Source organism: Eleginops maclovinus, chromosome 10 (assembly GCF_036324505.1).
Source record: "Eleginops maclovinus isolate JMC-PN-2008 ecotype Puerto Natales chromosome 10, JC_Emac_rtc_rv5, whole genome shotgun sequence".
Classification (NCBI taxonomy): Eukaryota; Metazoa; Chordata; class Actinopteri; order Perciformes; family Eleginopidae; genus Eleginops; species Eleginops maclovinus.
This window is the reverse complement of record NC_086358.1, coordinates 12,110,494-12,128,243: the sequence shown is the minus strand read 5'-3', so window position 1 is coordinate 12,128,243 and position 17,750 is coordinate 12,110,494. Positions and strand designations below refer to the sequence as shown.

Here is a 17,750-nt window from a genome sequence, read left to right as displayed (position 1 = left end):
GTTGTTTTCTCTCCAACACTTTCTTTCTGCCTTAAGGACCTCCACCGTGTGTGTGTTTTATGTGTGTGCACAGTTGGCGCTGTCTGATCGATTGGTAGTAAATGTGTTCAGTCAGGGAATCCGTCGACTTCTTATGAAATATAGATGCTGCTCCCACGGTCAGATTAACAGGAGCACCAACAAAGAGGAACGATCAAACCCACACACACACACACACACACACACACACACACACACACACACACACACACACACACACACACACACACACACACACACACACACACACACACACACACAAACACATACAAACTGGGTACATATGTATACAACATAATCATGCAAATATGCCAACTAACCAAACAACACACACACACATTTATTGATGTTTCTTTTTCTTTTCTTTGTTTTAGGAGAATCTCCTGATGCGTATCCACTTCCACATCAGTGCAGAGAGCAGAGAAGACATCTGCACAGCCAAACATTGTATACCACACCAGAAGTTTGCCATGACTCTGTTCGAACAGGTAGGAAATAGTTCAGTCCCTCTAAAGTAGGGATAATTTGACAAAATATCGATATGAGACTAGATACTGTTTAAGATTTTTTATTTTGTTATAGTGTGAGAGTGTGTTCTCTTGCTGGTTTCTTAAGCTTCATTACAGTAGAACTATGTAATTTCTCTGAGCTTACTCGACTGTAATAGCTGATTACTATTTGCCGTTACTCACTTAGTCATTAAATCTACAGTATTGATAATTATTGTTAATGTTTTGTGAAAGCACTAAAAGTCAACCCTCAAATGTATAAAAATATCTATGTATGGGTATATAATCGTACAATTATATAATATTATTTGATGGTCTCCTTTCTGCCCAGCAATATGAGCTGATACATGGTTCACTTTTGTGACTTTAATCAAACATTCAAAAACCTTTCTGAGGAACAGGATGTCCCGCTCTGCATCTGATGGTGTGTGTTTGTGTTCGCAGTGTGTGTGTAACAGCTGTGGAGCCACATCGGACCCCTTGCCCTTCATTCAGATGGTTCATTACATCTCCACTACATCCCTCTGGTAAGACCAGACACACACACACACACACACACACACACACACACACACACACACACACACACACACACACACACACACACACACACACACACACACACACACACACACACACACACACACACTGCAGTAAATCTGGCAGCTAGCTGAAGCTGGGTGGCAGTAAAGGAAGGAACAGCGTGTTCTCTTCTCCCCTGCACGGGTCCCTGCTGAACACTGAACTGTGAGCGCACACACGCACACACACACACACACACACACACACACACACACACACACACACACACACACACACACACACACACACACACACACACACACACACACACACACACACACACTATGCACATAGACACGCATGTGCATGTTCATGCATTTGCAAGAGCAGGTAAGCTTTTGCATAATATGTCTTCAAGGTAAATCCTCACGCAGGAGAAGCATCCTTAGAGCTGCAAAAACGTGCACACGCGAGTCAATGAAAAAAGGAACAGGGGAAGTAATCAATCAGCTGTTTGATTCAGTAGACCCAGGGGGCGACATAAATCTATAAGTGTAACAGTGGATCGGAAAGGCTGCGAACGAGAGGGAAATAAGAGGATATATTACTCCATATCCCTTTTGGAAATTGAACACGGCAGAGGAAATAGAGGCATGAATGGGGGGCAAAAGTACAAATAAACACACTGTGTGGAGGTAGTCGTGGGGCACAGCGGTGCCACCGCTCTGTTTGTGCCTGTTAGCACTGCCAAGCTATTTTTACCCTTTAGTCGAGCCTGTTGTTTACAGTCATGATTGCCAAATATGCAAAAGTCAACATGAGTAAGATAATCAGAGGGCAAGCGAAAGACAAACAAAATACAGTTTCATGCCCAATTCAGATATGAGTAAACAAGAAGACAAGGGTGGTGTTTTGTTTTTAACTGCGTTCTCAGCCTTGCATCTTCCTGTACATCTGAAGAGGAGAGGTCAAGCTAGGGATTAAATGGAGTGAGAGAGAGAGCATACTGTAGAAGAGGTTGAGTTCATTTCGGGCTAATGGAAGGGGTGAGAGGAGGGGAGGAGACCGAGGGGGGGAGTGGGAGAGATTTGGATGGGTTTTTAAAAATCGTTATTCTTAAAGGAATACTTCAGCAGAAGAAAACAATGCTGATTCATTGCACACATAATCCCATGCATGGTACAGAGCTGCAGGCGCGCACAGGTCCATTTTTTATTCACGGATTATCATAATGTTGTTTGAGTTTGTCCTTCAGAGGACAATCGTACTTAAAAAGAATAAATGAAGCTCAGTGTAGCTTTCCAGTGAATGAAGCTTTAGCTTGACGCTCGTAACAATCTCCCTCGTCGTAATCCAAATCAAAGAATCCACAGGACAACTCGGTAAATTCAACCGTTTACTTCAATTCAAGAAAAATAAGCACAGAAAAGAATGTCTTTTTACAAAGTTATACAGTTTATCCAAAGATCGAGAGAGAATGAGAGAGGTCAAAAAACTGTGTGGCTCCACTCTTGCATTTCCTGACTGACCCCAGATTAACCCCGGAAACTCCTCCCATGAGTGTATCAAAACACCAACAAACTGCATTTAGGCTCCTACATTACCGGCCCCTAATTGTAATCAATGCCCTTGAAGACAATTACTCAAACTTTTAACTTAAATTAAAGGAGCCTACATGCTATGTTACTTTTACTGTAGTTAAAGAACAACAATATAAACAAATCTTATTCTTGTTCATCGCCCTGTCCAAACGGGTCTTTCAAAACAGTTCATCAATTATCCTCTGATTCTTGCAGAAGACATAGCTTTGTTATTGGACGACAAAGCTCATTGGTCTTGGTCTTGACTTTCACCTGACGAACCAGGCCTTTCTTGTCGGGAAAGGTTTCCACAATTCTTCCAAGTGGCCATGAATTTCTGGGTGAAGTGTCGTCTACAATCAGCACCACATCACCGACGCAGAAGTTTCTTCCAGGCGTGAACCATCGTTGACGTTCTTGAAGCTGCATGAGGTATTCCTTGCACCAGCGTTTCCAGAACACGTCCGCGAGGTACTGGACCTATCTCCATCTACGATTAGCGTACTGGTCGTCCTTGTTGAATACCCCTGGTGGTAATTCAGGTTTGATCTTGAGCAACACCAGGTGGTTGGGTGTTAAAGCCTCTAAATCATTGAGGTCTGAAGATGACTTTGTGATGGGCCTGCTGTTTATGACAGCCTCAGCTTCACACAGCAAGGTATGGAGACCTTCTTCATCCAAAAGTTGTTCCTTCACTGTGATGTTCAGAATCTTCCTCACTGAGCGGATCAGCCGCTCCCAGCTTCCTCCATGGTGAGAACCTGTAGGAGGATTGAAGTGCCATTGGACGCCCTTCTGTTGCAACTGTTTTGCGATCTTTTTAGTGTTCCACTCTTGGATCGATTTCTTCAACTCACTGTCGGCAGACCGGAAGTTGGTGCCATTATCTGAGTACATCTCTTTGACTTGGCCTCTTCTGGCAAGGAATCTTCTAATTGCGTTGAGGCACGCGTCCGTGTCAAGTGAAGAGGCAACTTCTAGATGTACGGCTCGTATGGCGAGACACGTGAAGATGACGCCGTATCTCTTTACTTGCCCTCTTCCTCTTTTCACCAGGAACGGGCCGAAGTAGTCGACACCGACTCTTGTGAATGGGGGATCGTCGGGCAGGACCCTGCATTTTGGTAGATCCGCCATGAGTTGTTTGCCAGCAGTTCCGTGTAATTTTTTACAGGTGATGCACTTGGACAAAAACCTTCTGATGGTTCCATTTGCTCCAGGGATCCAGAATCGTTGTCGCAGTTGAGCTAACATGTGATTCCTTCCGGCGTGAGCTGTTATCTCATGAGTATGTCTCAGCACCAGCCTTGTGATGTGCGAATCTTTTGGCAAGATGACTTGCTGTTTGGAATCATCCGGCATTGCTGCTCGGCTCAACCTTCCGCCGACTCTCATGACTCCGTCTTGAAGTACTGGATTCAGCTTATGAAGTGAGCTGCCTTTCTTTACCCTTTGATGCTTCTTCAGGGTTGCCAAGTCTTCTTTGAAACTTTTCTTTTGACAGTACTTCACAATTTCTTTTTCTGCTTCAGTCAAACCTTCACAGGTTAGGTGTGTTCCTTTAAAAGTTTTCTTAAACTGATTCACTCTGCTTTCTCCACTTAAAGTGTTTGGTTCTTTTCTCTTTGCTTTCAGTTCCTTGAGCAAGTCTTTCAGTTTCAGAAACCAGGCAACAGCACGTTTAAGCTTTGTCCAGGATGAGTAGTGAGTCATCCAATAGTCCATTGTATCTTTGGGCTCTTGAGCCTGAATGACATGTACTTGAGCTACTCTTTTGACCTCTGGGTCGTTGACGTCCAGCATTCCAGGATCTGGATTCTTGGGCCACTGATCTTGTGAGCAAAGCAAGAAATTTGGTCTTGAAAGCCAGCTTTCACATGTCAGGAATGCTTCAACAGTCTGTCCTCTCGAGACATGATCAGCGGGATTCAGAGTTGTGTTGACGAACTTGTGATCATCCTTGGACATTTCGATATCCTCGTCTTGTCCGGCATCGGGAAAGTCCTGCTTGAACTGCAGTTGCCAGAGCTCTTCTAGCTTAGCTACTGAGATTCGATTAGCAAAGACTTCTGTCAATCTGTTTGTCTCCATTGTACCACTTCCACCCCTGAGCGGTCCATTTACAGTCCAGCCTAATATTGTTCTCACGGCGTATGGTCCATCGTCCACGCTGTTGACCACTTGTAGTGGCTCCATTGCCTTGGGAACATTTGCTCCAATGAGTAATCCAACCCCAGCTTTGATAGTGGGAAGTTTCACCTCCTTTAGGTGAGGCCAACTGTTAACATCCTCTTGGCGGGGGATATTATTTTTGGTTACAGGGATGTGTTTTTGTGAATACACCTCTGAAAGTTCAATAAACTGGTTGCCATCCAGACTACTGATTTCCAGTCCAGTGACAATGCATGCGTTCACAACAGATTCATTACCCATAGTACGCAACGAGATATTAACATTGCGTCCATTCATGTTAAGTTGGTTTATCAGTGACTCTGTAGCGAAAGTAGCTGAGCTACCTGGGTCCAAAAAGGCATATGTTCTCACTGCCTTGGTTCCTTTTTGTGCCTTGACACACACTGGAATAATGGAAAGGACACAATCCTCCTTACCGGCCCCAATGATGCCAACAGTTTCAGTCATTTGTACAAGAGCACTTGATAAAGATTGTTGTCCACGACTTTCTGTTGCAGTTTCTCCCTGCAAGTCTTTAGTGTACATGTGCAGCAGTGTGGGATGCAGTCGAGAGCACTCTTCACATTGAACTTTCTCTTTGCAGCTGCTACTCATGTGACCGTGTTTCAAACATGCAAAACACAAACCTTTGCGTCTCAAGAAGTCGATCTTCTCTTTGTGTGGCTTGCCCTTGAGTTTTCTGCAGACTGTGAGGCTGTGTTGCTCTCCTTTGCAATAAACACAAGGCTTGCTGTTTGCGTCCACTGTGACAGGTTGTGTTTTTAAAGTTGCTTGCTTGTCGTTTTCCATCTTGACTTTGTTTTCGATTCCGGCGGGAACAACGGCAGTTGTGAATACCTTCTTGGGTTTGAATGTCTCGGCATATTGTGGTTTTGGTCGGACTGGGTCTTTCATGCCTGTGGTGGTTTCTTTTATGTTTCCATAGAGTGGGTGTAACATATATCTAACCTGCTTGTTGACAAAGTTGACGAAATCCTTGAACTTCGCTCTTTTCTTTGTTTTTTCTTGTAGGTCGCAGGCAGACTTTCTCCAGGTTTCTTTGAGTCTGTATGGAAGCTTGTTAGCCAATGCCTTTATGTTAGCTGTGTTATCCAAGTCTTCCATGTAGCTAATATCTGTCATTGTGTTTGAGCATCCAGTGAGGAATAATGCGAAGGACTGTAGTGCAGCGCCATCTTCTGGCTTAATTGTCTGCCAATCTAAAGCCTCCTTTATGTAAGCTTCTGCTATCTTGTAGTCGTCGCCGAAAAACTCCTTCAGCATTTGTTTTGCTTTAGCATAACCTGCTGAGGGTTCCATGTGGATGCAGCTCTTAACTAAGTGGTGCGGTTGTCCACTTGTGTACTGCAGCAAAAATTGTAGGCGATCACGATTGTCGCCAGTGCGGCCTTCAACTCCATGTTCAATAGATCTGATAAAGGATTTATATTCAAGCGGGTCACCCTTGAATATTGGAATAGTGAGATGGGGAAGTAATGAAGCGTTGTGATTCTTCACAAGATACTCTGTCACATTGACTTGCTGAGAGATGGCCTTGCATAGACTATCAAGCCCAGGTCCACGATTGAGTTCCATGTCTTTTGCAGTTGAGGCTCTTTGAGGCATTGCTGGCTGAAGAATGGGTTTAACGTCGGGATTAGTTATGACGTGCTGTAATGGTAGTTGAAAAGTAGTTTTTACCTCTGTTTCGCCAACCTGTTCATCAATGTCAATGATGCTCGTGCCTGCTTGTGTGTATTCATATTTTTGCAAAACTTCAATTTTTGCATCTGACTCAGCAAGAGCAGTCTGCATTTCATGCATTTCTTTTCTAGCCTTTATGGCGGCTTCTATTCTTTTGTGCTCTGCTTCTCTGTATCCCTTTTCTGCATGCCAATCTGCTTCTTCCTTTTCTATGGCCAACTTCTCCCTTAAAGCAGCAGCCTTTGCATTTAAAGATGCACGCTCCATTTCTGCCTTTATTCTGACTGAGGAAGAAGCTGACCACTCGCTTCCAAATAGTGATCCGCGTCTACTTGTACGTTTAGTAGTCGATTTTGACGATGTAGGCCTATCTGTGTGTGTTACTTGTTCATCACACTCTTCAGCCTGCACTGAGCGTTTCATGACCTCTTTCATCCATTCCTCACATTTCCAGAAGAAATCATCCATTGATTTATCTTTAGGATCAAACCAATTCTTTTGATTATCAGCATATTGGTCCTCATCCATGAATTGTTGCAAACCAGAATTTAGGTTGGACAACTCTTGATGCAAAATACTAAAGTCAACACGCAATTTATTTTTTACAGTGTCGACATTTGCATCGTCTTCCATTAATTGCTCAATTTGCTTTATCATGCTAGTTAGCTGGGACAGCTTGCATTTGCGTGCTTGGATTTGTCTAGCCTTGCGTTCCTCTACAGCCTTCTCAGTCATTTTTACTGTTCGTTTTCCACTGTCTTGTTCATCCATAACAAGCTGAATTTTCCACACTTAGCCTACTTGGTAAAAATGTCGAAGCACCGCAGAGTGAGCGTTACGCTTGAAATCCGTTCCACTTCGTCATTCAGCCGAACGACGGGCACGGCACGCGCATGCACTTCACTGCCGTCCTCATAGAGTAGCGTCGATTAGCGATCCGCGGCAGAGCAAAGGCAGATAAAACTTACAGTTTGTTGAATTATCTTCTCAATACCACCGTGAAGTCAGTGCAAAGTTCCTTCTTTCGTTATCCGTTTCGAGTCAAGCCGTTCCAAATTCCAGTAGCGTTAATCCATGCAGAGCTAGTTTTTTGACTAATGTAGCTTTCCAGTGAATGAAGCTTTAGCTTGACGCTCGTAACAATCTCCCTCGTCGTAATCCAAATCAAAGAATCCACAGGACAACTCGGTAAATTCAACCGTTTACTTCAATTCAAGAAAAATAAGCACAGAAAAGAATGTCTTTTTACAAAGTTATACAGTTTATCCAAAGATCGAGAGAGAATGAGAGAGGTCAAAAAACTGTGTGGCTCCACTCTTGCATTTCCTGACTGACCCCAGATTAACCCCGGAAACTCCTCCCATGAGTGTATCAAAACACCAACAAACTGCATTTAGGCTCCTACACTCAGTGTTAAAGTATCATTAAGCCTGGCTGAAGGAGATTGTCTCAAACACAGCTTTGTTTGACAAGCAAAGCTTTTTTTTCAGCAAATTATGCAAGCTGTAGATGAATTTTAATAAAAATAATGTTTCTGTTCTGTTATTGCTCCTCGAGGGGAAATGATCATTTAGCAAGACTGCTTTAGGAAGGTCAAAGATCATAATCTGTCACACAATATTACACAACTTGCTCAAAATGAAACTTTTTCTCGGCCTTAATAATTGTATAATCTAGATTTTCTTTCATTTATTTCCCTTCACTTTATATCCTTTTATTAAAGCAGATGAGACTGCGGGACTGAACATGTGTGAGAATAGTTGCCTAAGCAATATGCAAAGCCAAATGAACAACACACCATAGAATTAATATATTTTCAACAGATATTCAGCCAGGAATACCAAAGGAAATGAAACAATTGCCTGCAAATTACTGTACGGTATCGAAACAGTGAAAAAACGGAGCGAGTTTTAAAAAATGCTGTGTGTGTGTTTGTTCCGTTCTGCAGTAACCAAGCGGTGAGGATGCTGGAGTGCAGAGAGAAAGCCACACCGGACATGTTCGGAGAGCTACTCCGCAATGCCAGCAACATGGGAGACCTGCGCAACTGCCCTGTGAGAGCACATGCACGCACGCACGCACGCACGCACGCACGCACGCACGCACACACACACACACACACACACACACACACACACACACACACACACACACAGTCACACTTTTCAATGTGCACACAGTAAACAGAACTTCAGAACTTTTTTTTTTTGTGTGTCATCCAATATGTAAAATTAGAAAATGTCTTGTTTCCAGAAAATTGGAAGATGCAAAAAGCCGGGTTATAATCTCATTTTAAAATATAATTTGCAGCGTAGTTGGTTGGTTGGTAGTTGTAGAATAATCATTTTTTGTTTTTGTATTTGCCCCTACTTTTTGGTTCGGTGTTAATCAGCAGCCAATTTTCTTATCATTTCTCTTTCCACTTTCTATTACCAGAAGCTTTTTCTGAGTTTTCTTCATCGCCCTCCTTTACAGTAATGATCATCATTGTCTTGCAGAACAATACAAAAGAACATTTGGTTGTTCTGGGAACAATCGCTTTAAAAATACTCTTCCTGTGGGCATTTTTGAGTGAAAATCAGCTAAACAAAACAAAAACGATGAGCTTTAGATACATGTTCTCCTGTTCTGTAGAGAGGCAGAGAGACAGAGGTGTAGGATGCCTTTGTTTTGCAGGGTTATGTTGTGCTGCCACATGGGAAGGTGCTGTGCCGCGCTCTCTGCCAAAGCGTCCACACAAAGAGCCTCTTCAGCCGGGCCGCTTCACACAGCTGCAGCTCCACCAACACACACTTTTACATCGTTCACGGGCCAAATGCTGGTGTTGTGTGCGCAGTCCTGCGGGAGTGTCACCTCTGTTTATCTTCCAGCACTTGCAGCGCTGATCTTTCGTTAATACCACATTGGGCTTTGCTCAAACAAAGTGAGGGTATTTGGATGGGAGCGAGACTGCTGGGAGATACTGTAGACTGTGAGGATATTTGCTTTGTGCAACAGAGATGACCGAAGCCTCTCAAGTGAAGTTCTAGAGTTTAATTTTACAGTTATTTAAAGTAAGATCATATGTGTTTAATCTATTTAATATATAGATGCTGTAGTGGAAGATTTTGTTTATGTTTTACCACTTTATAAAGTAGCTACATTTAAAATGGGGAAATATTTTATTAAAAAGCGTGAAATCATTTGTTCCCAAATATTTTCTTACTCTGATTAATATTTGGCCTAAATTATAAGAATTGTATTTATTTCACATCAAAGATTTCTGCTTTTTTTTTTCTTTGTCTGTGTTCCTCTTGTTGTTTTAAAAGAGGCAGGGTGGTTTTTTTAATAAAGTAATGTCATATATAATTGTAAACCAATAAGGATTTAGCATTTCATAAGATGTAGGTTATATTAATAGGATAAAAATCTGATTCTAAGGACAGCTGGGATTGTTTTGAAATGCTCCAGGTGCTCAAGGTAAAAATATGGAAGTGAAAGAAAGAGAGAAAATGCTTGAGGCTGATCTGATCTAGGTTACTTTATATTATGATGTGTATTTTAATCTTCAACAGTGCATCATATTTCATAAACTGACTGATATGCTTTAACCATGAACTCTGCAAAGATATTAGTAGCTCTAGCTGTCAAATAAATGTAAAAGGAATTAAAGTAAGATGTTTTCCGTTGAACTGAGGGAGATAAAAGCATTTTCATGTTTATATTTGTATTTTTTGCCTCTACTGGGATATGTTTACATGCTTTAATGTTCAAAAAGGTCTTTATTTTTCTCATACTGCCTGTGCTGCAGCCCCTCTTTTACCCCTCTTCCCTGATCTGCTCTGATTGGTTAGCTGGCAGGCACTGTTGTGATTGGTCTACCACTTAGAAATGTCCCGCCCCTTAGCCTATCATGTACAATGTGTTAGAGCACTTGCCAGAATAAAAGCTAAGCAAAGGAGTCCAATCAAGGTGTTTCAGGCACCAGGTGAGTGTGTGGGAGAAAAACTCCCTCTGGAGGGAACATTGGGGTTTTAGCCTTTGCAGACCATTGAAATAAACAAAAACCTACAAAACACACTTCAGGAAAGGAAAAAACCTCCAAGCAAAAGAAGGCCCCTTTTAATTACTTTTTTCGCTTCAAACAAATAGATTTAGATAATCTGGCTGAACTGTTGTTGATCTCCCAGATCCAAACAATAAGTACATATAGTATGTGTTCATAGCACCTCTGTGTAGGTGAGGGCCTCCTCCTGCTGTCTCTTTATGTCGGTGCTGTGTGGAGTCGTATGCCACAATCAGTATTCTGCAAACCTACAGCATCCTTTGACCAGCAGCACTGTTATATAACTCTCTCTCTCCTGGAAAGGCCTGCATGGCCACAGCAAGAAAAGGGAAGTAAAAAAACACTTGGAGATGAGACCACACTGATCATCGTTGTATAATGAAGCAGAGCAGATCTGTTTATACGTTCATGTGATGATGAGTGAGATTGTCAGCGGCTGTTCCAAGCAGTGAGAGCTAACTGAGGCTTCGTGTCCTCAGCTAGCGGATAGCCTGTGTCTCGGTGCTCTGCTGTTTTGGCTGAATTTAGAAGCAGACCCTGGCAAAATACCTTCCTGCCATCTCTGTGCCAGCGCAACACAGCATGCAGCCCACAAAGGCAGGGCTCTGTGTGTGTGTGTGAGAGTGTTGTGGTTGGCAAAATGTGTGGTTGCCAGGGTGTTCTCAGGCTGTTTCCGAGCCCACTCTGCCAACACTGTGTGTGTGTGTGTGTGTGTGTGTGTGTGTGTGTCTATGTGTCTGTGTGTCTGTGTGTCTGTGTGTGTTTGTGCACCAGCTCTGCGGTGGGTCATAACTCAAAGGAAGGATTCAGAACACACGGTTCTGAACTCAACAGAAGGCTCAAGGGACAAATACAACTCAGCACAGCGACGCTTTCCTCTGTCCTCCCCTCTTACAAGTCTCTCATGGTCTCCCTTCTCCTGCCTTTTATCTCTCAACCTCATTCTCAATTTATCCCTGTGTGTATCTGCATGCAATCGCTGCCAAATAAAGGGATGGTTTTAGCGACCACTGTCACACTCTAAAACAGGATGAATAAACCTGCTTGATCACACGCACCTCCTCTCTCTCCCTCTCTCCCTCCCAGAGTAACTGTGGGGAGGTGCTGCGTATCCGCCGGGTGCTGATGAACTCCCCGGAGATCGTGTCCATTGGGCTGGTGTGGGACTCTGACCACTCTGACCTGGCAGAGGATGTCATACACAGCCTGGGAACCTGCCTGCGTCTGGGAGATGTAAGGGGGCCACAAACACACCAAACACACACACACACACACACACACACACACACACACACACACACACACACATAAATACAGTCATTACACACATTAGCATATGTTACGCATGTCAATGAGAGCAGCCAAGCACGTACACTCAAACACTGACATAAATACAAATAAAATAATAAATGAAATTAGTAATTGAAAAGACTCGAGACCAAGGTTTGTTTGTAGTTGTCAGGACTGCACCCTCGGCCGATTGTCAGAAGTATTCTAGGAAAGTCATGTGCTCCACCATTCCAAAATAAAATATCATGCCACAGTTTTTATTTAATTATTTAACATTTATAGTTTCTGGAAATCCTACAACATCTACAGAAACCACTGAGCAAAATACAAATGTTTGTATATGTAAACACCTGCAAAATATTATTTTTATTTAGTCTTAGTGCATATTATTATATCTTATTGACATACAAAAACCTAAACGTCGTTGTTTTTTGGTTCAATTTAAACCGTTGCAGGTATTTCAGAAATGTTATCTTTTATTTATTAGAAAAATCAATTAAAAAAACCCTATATAAATCAAACCAATGGCTATCAATGTATTTAAAAAGAAAAAAATGTATTTTGAATCTCTGTCGTGTTCCAAGACGACCAAGCAGAAATTATTAAAGAGTCCAGGTGCTTCTGTGGATCAAATGCTACTCATTGTACTCATATGTTTGGGTTGGGTTTGATCCACAAGGCATCTGAGAATATTGTTTGCTGCATTCACTGTAGTAACATGGGCCAGTCTGCGAGATGACCCCCTCTAGAAATGTTTAGAAATCTTTTAACCTCCTAAACCAGATTACAATCCTTTTTTCCCCTAGGCTTTAAGCTTACTCTTACTTATTACATATTTTCTGTGTGGGAAGTCAAGTACCGCAGGCTATGTGATATGTAAAGTTTAAGTGATGAATCGTGATGAGTGGCAATGAATTCTGATGTGGCAATGCAATTTTGTTCCTGCCTGTCATTTAGTGGAAGGCAAAGAGTAAAAAATGTGTCTTCTACATAACAAATGTGCAACATAGACAGGGCTTTCTATAACATATTCAATGACAGGACCTCAAGACGGCTCTTCTTGTAATAACTTGGACACAAACTTTTTTTAAGGCACCATAACTTTTGTGTCAGCCGGCCATGCTATTCATTTTATATTGCAGCAACTCAGCTACACAGTAACGCTAGTATTTATTTATAAAGTAGATCGTTAAATATTCAAATAGATGCTGATCCACGCTCAACAACAGCCCTCCGTTGGCACATGGCTGAACTCTCCCCTCTGGTGAGAGCTTAACGCTTGACATACATATACAGTCATGTACGTCATATAGTGACATAGGAAGGGGATATAAATCTGATGGCTTGATGACTCAGGCACGCTGGAAAAAAAATCTTATCTCATAGTTTGTGGGTTAGTTGGAACTCCAGAAACCCTGATGGATTTGCACACGCAGCAAAAAGTACGTTTTATATATATATTTCCTCTCTTACGTAACAAAACCAGAAACTTAACTTGGGTCTTTGCAACTCTGATGTGGTGCAATGTTCAAACACACACTTGTGGTCCAGCAGTCAGATAAAAACACATTCAAAAGACGCACATATAATGTAAGTGCAGTTGTGTAAATGTGCAACACTGAAATACACGCTTAATGACATGCATGCGTCAGAGGCCAGCAAACGAGAATATGACAAATTCTAACACACGCGACACAATGGAACACCTGACATCCATCACTCTCTTAGAGCTTCTGCTTTCACACGTCTCTCACACACACACACACACACACACACACACACACACACACACACACACACACACGACCCCTGATACTCTGTGTCATGACTGAGTAATGTTGATGCATTTTAATGCCACTGTAACATCTCCAGACGCATTCTGAAGTGATATCCATGAATAATGGATCATTGAATATGACTGTGTTACAATGAGTCAAGTTCTGCCCTCTATCTTCTATCTTCCCTCTCCGCCCGCTGCCGCTTCCCCTCGTTATCATCCCGCGGTTGCGAGATGAAGCTAGTTGTCAAATACAAATCGGAGGCACAATCTATCGCATTCTCTGCTTTTGTCTACGCGATCAAATCAGCGGAAGTGAATCCATCTGCCTCCTGAATCGTCGTCATCCTCTTCCACTGCTTTCCCTTTCTCTCTTTGTCTTTCCTCAGCTTTCTCTCTCCTCTGCTCCCCTGGTACACTTTCGTGTTATATCTCCCCTCCATTAGATTGTTGCACTCCTGAAACGATTAATCTTTTATAATAAATAGATAACATTAGGTCATTTATCAAGCAGAAATGCTGAGCACTTTCTGGTTACAACTTCTAAAATATGAGGATTTTTGTATGGTCGTTTATCGAACGTCCATGAGTTTTTAGATTGTAAGTACTGTCTGGCTGCAGGATATGAGGAAGAAATGCAATATGGTTGAACATTTTTGGAGAAAACATTAACAAAGTTCTTCTGCTTGCAGTATGCTAAACAAGTGCTTGTTGAATAAAAAAAAAGGAAAACACAATATGTCCGACCCTCTTTTATTTAACACATTCAACATTGAAGTTAATGCACAACGTAAACAAAAGAAGGATCAATACTTTTGATACTGATACTATTCAACAAAAAAGATCAGAGCATGCCTATTCCAAAATGTTGGGAAATTTAAAAGAAGTTACTTTTATTTATGGACATTGTGTGTAAACTTATGAGGAAGACTTAAAAAGGTGATCCATAATTAGAGTAGTTGTTGGTTGCATTCCTAGAGTAGTGAGTAAGGATATGCTTTGCAGCAGCATGTGAATAAAGGGCAAAACGGAACACAATAAAATAGGATGATACAGAAGATCATGTTCTTAAACCCCAAACTTTTATCTCATTGATCTGCCTATGTAAGATGGGCAAAGCAGTAGCATTAGTGTGAGATGTGTTCATCACTGGACTGCAGTATAGATATGTATCACTGTGCCTTATGTACAGTATACAATGAGAGAGCGGTTGTGTGAGGGATAACTGTATACTGTAGGTGAGCAAAAATGTGCTTGTATTAACATTATCTCCCCTGTCTATATCTCCCCCCCCACTGCACACCTCTCTTCCCTGCATCCCTCCCTCCCTCCCTGTCTCCTCCCCTCTCTCCTCTCTCTCTCTCTCTCTGTAGTTGTTCTACCGTGTGACAGAGGAGAGGGCTCGCCAGGCGGAGCTCTACTTGGTGGGCATGGTGTGCTACTACGGCAAGCACTACTCCACCTTCTTCTTCCAGACCAAGATACGCAAGTGGATGTACTTCGACGACGCCCAAGTCAAAGAGGTGAGACACAGTTTGGAGGCTGCATGCTGCAACACAGGGAAGGGCGTGCTGTTACACTATCTGCTGCATCTCCAGTTGTGAGATTCTGCAGTCCTGCGAGTGCAGCAGCAATGACAAGAACTACGCTGTGTGTTAGTTCCTGTGCTGCATGGTCAGCGGGGGCGGCTCGCGATTGATTATGTGTTTAAATGTTTAATCCAAGCCTTTGTTTTAATCTTGCCGCAGGTTTAAGCACTAGAACTGGTCTTATGGTGCAGTACTTCATGATTTATCTTCTATAAGGCTGGGAAAGGATATACAGTATTGAGGAGAGCCAGGTCTGTTTGTGTCAAAGTATGATATAAAGTGTCCTTGACCCTTTTATCAGTCCCAGGGTACACTTTGTCATTTTAGGTTATTGAGCTAATGGAAAACTGTGATAATATGATATCAATAAGGACACACAGCAGCACAGTGTGTGTTTGACCTTCTGGTTTTGGCGGAATATGCGTAATGTTATATCCTAATACAGATAGTTTTTCTTTATGAATGCTTGTGTGTGGTTTCCTATGTATGTTTATGCACGTCTCTGTGTGTGTGTGATGCCCTGCTGCACCTCCAGATCGGCCCTAAGTGGAAGGACGTGGTGTCTCGCTGTATCAAAGGCCACTATCAGCCCCTGCTGCTGCTCTACGCTGACCCCCGTGGGACGCCGGTGATACTGCAGGAGAGCCCCAACCCCTGTACCAGCTCCAACCCACAGCTGGAGCTCCAGCACTGCAGCAGCAAGGCCGGTTACGACAGCGAAGACTCTGGTACAGCAAAGACGACACACTCTGCTACAGATCAGATTACTCAGTGTTTGTCATCTTTGCAGGGGCATGTGAGGTTACAGATTTAAAGCCTTGACCTTCAAGCCTTTAATCCAACTTCTGCTTTTGTACTGCAGAGCTGGAATTTATTTTCTTTGCCTTTCACTGTAAACATATGGAGATACAGGATTAACTAAAAGGTAATCTCTCTTTTTTTTTTCTATCTCAGGTCGGGAGCCGTCCATATCCAGCGACACTCGTACCGACTCTTCCACGGACAGCTCGAGTCACCGTGCCTCCCGTAGTCGATCCCTCCACCAGTCCACGGGAAGCCACCTCTCCAGCGAATCCCAGACTACGGTGGTGTGTAATTACGACATTGGCACACCGCCGCACGGTGCCGACGCTGGAGGTAAAACTGCTTTCATATCCAGTTATAAAGTTACATATACAAGTTATTTAGTCTGGAAACATTGTTAGCATTGTTGGCAGCTTTTGCAAACACACAAGTGACTGCAGTGCTTTCGGGGAGAAAGTAATAAACCGCAGTACTTGTTTGAGGTACAAGTAAGAGCAATTATTGGTAATGAAGTGCTTTGTGTTTCTCCACTGCAGTCTCTTTAGGTTATGCACCTCCATACTGGTTATTCTCATATTTACTAGCACTGCTGCCTACATAATGGCCCCCAGTGGGATATATAAAAAAAGTTATTGGATTTACATGTTCTGCCTTTCTTCTCCCACGTTCAGAGTCAGCAGTGGAGGGTCCTCCCCGTCCTCCCTCTCCTCCTCTGCAGGAGTACAAGGAAACGGCCGTCTTCCTCCTCTCCTCCCGTCGGCCCCTCACTTCTTCCTCCTCCTCGTCTCGTCCCCTGTCCTCCTCCTCTTCGTCAGGAGTCGGGGGCTGTGAGGGAGGGGTTGGGGGCCCCCACTGGGAGGATGAAAGCACCAGCAGTGAGAGCAAGTCCAGGTACTGCACTGCTGACGCACACACACACACACACACACACACACACACACACACACACACACACACACACACACACACACACACACACACACACACACACACACACACACACACAGGAACTCAAGACCATCTTGAATCACATTAAAACTGTGTAAAGTTGTATTTGAAATGTTCAAATGTCTGAATATTAAGGTATGCTAACATCAGTACACCATTCAATTATTGCGGTGATAAAAGTATTCAGATCCTCTTTTTATTGGGGGACTTCAGTATTTCCCAACCTGGCACATATTTTCCCATGATTTTATGTATAAGAAATAAAAAGGAGATGAGAATTTTTGCAATTGGTCCAGTATTGAGCGAGTACGCTGCAGAATGCATTCAAATTGGTCCACTACAAGTCCACTGGGTCAAAGAAGTTCTGAAATCTTGTGTCTTATTTTCAAAATCAGCAAATACTAAACTTCACTTTCTGTACTCCAACACAACAGACTGATAAAACTAAATCTCCTCACTCTAACGCTGTAATGCTTTCAATTTCGTCCACTGACAAGTCACATGACACAATAACCTTGCTATAATTAGACACTTATTATGACAGTGGTCAAACAATGTTATATATGTTAAAGTCCTGCATTTTAAACCATGCCTAAGTTTAAGTACTTTAAACACAGAAAAGACTTTGAAGTATGAAAAAGATTTGTCTCACTTGAGCACAGCCACACTGCAGTATTGTTTTTTGCATTAAATGGTGAAAACTCTGTGTGGGTGGACGGACTGAGCTGTAATTAAGTTCGTTTGAGGGTCATTTGTTTTTACTTTTTTGAA

General features: G+C 42.6%; 1 protein-coding gene across 3 annotated transcripts in view; it reads left to right on the top strand.

Annotated features, from left to right (window-relative positions):
- Positions 1–17,750, top strand: part of usp54b (ubiquitin specific peptidase 54b) — a 56,095-nt gene that overhangs the window by 24,734 nt on the left and 13,611 nt on the right. For all 3 annotated transcript variants that reach the window (XR_010166553.1, XM_063892499.1, XM_063892500.1), the window contains 8 exons: positions 414–527; positions 993–1,075; positions 8,475–8,580; positions 11,658–11,804; positions 15,012–15,161; positions 15,763–15,955; positions 16,182–16,364; positions 16,703–16,922. Coding sequence is in view for 2 of the 3 variants with exons in the window: in XM_063892499.1 (XP_063748569.1) it covers positions 414–527; positions 993–1,075; positions 8,475–8,580; positions 11,658–11,804; positions 15,012–15,161; positions 15,763–15,955; positions 16,182–16,364; positions 16,703–16,922 (1,196 nt within the window). In the remaining variant the exon portion in view is untranslated. The remainder of the gene's footprint in view (positions 1–413; positions 528–992; positions 1,076–8,474; positions 8,581–11,657; positions 11,805–15,011; positions 15,162–15,762; positions 15,956–16,181; positions 16,365–16,702; positions 16,923–17,750) is intronic.